The sequence below is a fragment of the Emiliania huxleyi genome (assembly GCF_000372725.1).
Source record: "Emiliania huxleyi CCMP1516 chromosome Unknown EMIHUscaffold_1605, whole genome shotgun sequence".
Taxonomy (NCBI): Eukaryota; Haptophyta; order Isochrysidales; family Noelaerhabdaceae; genus Emiliania; species Emiliania huxleyi.
Window position 1 is genome coordinate 2,568 of NW_005200975.1, and position 2,970 is coordinate 5,537.

Below are 2,970 nucleotides of genomic sequence, written 5' to 3' on the forward strand. Positions count from 1 at the left end.
ACGCGCAGGCGGCCCTCGTCGCACGGCAGCGCGGCGCCGGCCCGCGAGGCGCGGCGAGAGGCGCGGCGCCGGCCCGGCTGCACCTCGGCGGCACCTCGGTCCCGTAGGCGTCACGAAGGAGGAGTTCCTGGCCGCGGAGAAGGCGCGCGTCGAGGCAGAGTCCCGCGAGGCCGCTTCGCGAGGCCGCCTCGTCCGGCAGCTCTCGCACAACACGTACGAGCGCTACATTGCGCTGCAGCGGGTGCGCGCCGCTTGCTGGCGCGGCGCGGCGCGGCTGTACAACTGGACGATCGGCGTGCTCACGCTCGGCGCGTCGCGATACGACCTCGCCGCCCTCTCCGCAGAGGCGCTCATCCCGATCAACGCGGCGTCGCTGGTGGACGAGCTCCTCTCCGTCACTGCGCACCAGGCGCGCCGCTGCGGAGGGCGGCGTGCCGAGCGGAGGGGCGGAGGCGAGGCGGCGCCTCCACTCGCGGCTGTGAGCAGGTGCTCATCGACGGCTGCTTCAACGCCGACCCGCACCCGGGCAACATCCTCTACGTGGACTCGGTCCACCCGCCAAAGCTGGGGCTGATTGACTATGGGCAGGTCCGCGGCGCACGCTCACACACACTACACGCGCACGCACACGCTGCTGACACACTCTCCGCTGATCCCGCGCGCCATGCCGCGCTCGCCTCAGGTGAAGCGGCTGACGGACCAGCAGCGGTATGACGTCGCCAAGGCGTACTTGCTCGTCGAGGCCGCGCTGCGAATCGACCCGAAGACGGACCCGCAGGCTGACCCGGCGGCGCACGCCAGGGCGAAGGCCGCCATCGCGCGCCACCAGTTCGAGACGCTCGGCGTCAAGACGGAGAAGCTCGACCCCGAGGTGGCGTACGAGCAGGCCACCCCGCCGCACCCTTTCCCAGCGTCGCTCTCCAAAGCCAGCTGCCCTTGCGGGACTGTGGCCCCCGCGCCTTCGCACTGCCGCGCGCGACCGCCCGGCCCTCGCCGCCGCCACCCCGCGCCACTCTGCCGCCACAGGCTTGCGTCTACTTCGGGCGGATGGACGCGGCGTGGCTGTACCCGCTCAACGTGATACAATGGTCCGACTCGGTCGAGGCGCGCGATCCGCTCAAGGACATCTCCGCGTGCGAATACCTCGTCATGTGCGCGGCGGCGGCAAGGGGGGGGGGGGGGTAGCACTTTCAGGAGAACCGCCCTCGACTGTAGGCTCAACATGACGACGATGATGATTCGCGGGCTCGGCGAGATGCTGCAGCAGTACCGCAACCTTGCAGCCGTGTGGGCGCCGACGGCGCGCCGGGCGCTCTCCGAGCAGCCGGGCTTACTCGAGACGGTGGAGGCGGAGATCCGCTCGTGGCATGAACCGTGATTCTCAGCGTCGTGACCGTAATAGCTAATGGTACTGTGTACGAGTAATCTCAGTAGCTGAGGCCCGAGACAAAAATCTAATAAGAAAATGACAGAGTAGGATATGACATCATTGTATCGTGTTACGGCTTTACCTTTCCACCCCTTCTCCGTATGCAAAAAGGCTCTAATGTCTAAATAAAACACACCGCAAAATTCTCTCGTGTGGCGGCCCGCGAAGAGACATGGGAAAGAATAGCCCCTTGCAGTGTGGGAGGTATTTTTCTTCCTGTTCCTAAGGCTGAGGCCTAGCGGTCTGCTGCGCAGAAGAGGTAAAAAGTCTGCGAGCTCTTACTGTATCAAAACGTATATACGGCTGGGCTTTTTAGTTTCTCTGGTAGGTCGGGAACGAGATGATAGTAGGGAGTTGAAGAAAAGCAAAGAGGAGCCCTGCGCACGCACGACTCCGCAGGAGAAGCCCCTCTAGTATCTGTGGCATTAAGTCCATTTTAGTATATTTGACTATAACTTTTAGAGAGGGAGTGTGTACCTAGTCCTAGAAAGACACCGCCAAATAAATAAATAAATAAAACGGACACCTCTACTCTAGGAGATGGGTAAAAAGGAACAGGTCCCCGCCCTGCGGTCTTTGTGCAGGGTTCTTTGTGGGTGTGGTCGGCGACTAGCCGGGGTCGTCCTCCCGATGGGGGACTAGCACTAGCCGTCTTCCACATGGTCCCTCGGGTCCCTGCTGCTCCTAATCTCGTCGTGCATCCTCCTGCTGATCTCAGCAACATCCTGCTCCCTCCCTCGTCTCGCCCTGCGCGTCTGCTCCGCCTCCCCGTCGTCTGCCCTGCGTCGTCTGGTGACGGGTCCTCCATAGTCGGTTGAGGTCGCCGCCCTCCTCGTGCCTCTTCCCAACGTTTCCTCGACACCGCCAGGTCGCATGAGCGATTTTATTTTCATGAAACGTAAGTAGGCGAGTGGGGACAAAATGGAGATTGCCTTTCATCAGCCACACGAGACAGCGTGACAGCGTGAGTGCGCGGTCTCCTTTCCCGCACCGAGTTTTACTTTTTCACAGCAGCGCGAAAAAGCGCAAACACGAGAAACGGACCTCCGTCTATCTCTCCGGACTACACTTACTCCGCGTCGTCCGTCTCATAGCTCCTTTGCACGTTCCCTCTCCTCGTCGTCAATGATGACCCCGTCGAGCGTCTACGCATGCACGCGTACGCCGGTCAGAGGGAGCGGGTGGGCGGCCGGTCTTGCGCGCGGCCGCTGGCTGGGCGCCGCACCTTGAGTCCAGGCAGTCGCTTCACGACCTGGATGCGCCAGTCGCCCGCCTCAGCGCAAGCGTCGCAGAGCGGGTTGCCCTTGAGCAGCAGGTCGCGCATGTTCGAGCAGGCGGCGAGGCGCTCCACCTCGGCCCAGGAGCTGATCTTGTTGTTGGACATGAAGAGCACCTCGAGGTGCGACAGCTTCTCCACCCCCGCGAGGGACCCGATCTGGTTGTACGAGATCCATAGCTGTAGAGGGCGGCAGGGAATGGTGAGAAGCTCACGCCACACGCTCCTAGCGTCGGGCTGTCCCCGTCCTGGTTCAAGCAAGAGC

The 2,970-nt window shown here is 63.0% G+C and overlaps 2 protein-coding genes across 2 annotated transcripts in view; one reads left to right on the forward strand and one right to left on the reverse strand.

Annotated features, from left to right (window-relative positions):
* Positions 1-1,459, forward strand: part of EMIHUDRAFT_471617 (hypothetical protein) — a gene marked incomplete at its 5' end in the record, with an annotated part of 2,459 nt that extends 1,000 nt beyond the window's left edge. Inside the window, 5 exons of the mRNA XM_005785373.1 lie at positions 49-376; positions 487-588; positions 683-886; positions 1,027-1,151; positions 1,216-1,459. Of these exons, the coding sequence (XP_005785430.1) occupies positions 49-376; positions 487-588; positions 683-886; positions 1,027-1,151; positions 1,216-1,378 (922 nt within the window). The 3' untranslated portion in view covers positions 1,379-1,459. The remainder of the gene's footprint in view (positions 1-48; positions 377-486; positions 589-682; positions 887-1,026; positions 1,152-1,215) is intronic.
* Positions 1,460-2,517: 1,058 nt separating this feature from the next.
* Positions 2,518-2,813, reverse strand: EMIHUDRAFT_253208 (hypothetical protein; the record flags this gene model as incomplete). The annotated part of the gene is made up of 2 exons (XM_005785374.1): positions 2,518-2,574; positions 2,655-2,813. The coding sequence occupies 2 exons, from the start codon at positions 2,811-2,813 to the stop codon at positions 2,518-2,520; spliced, it is 216 nt and encodes a 71-aa protein (XP_005785431.1).
* Positions 2,814-2,970: the final 157 nt, after the last annotated feature.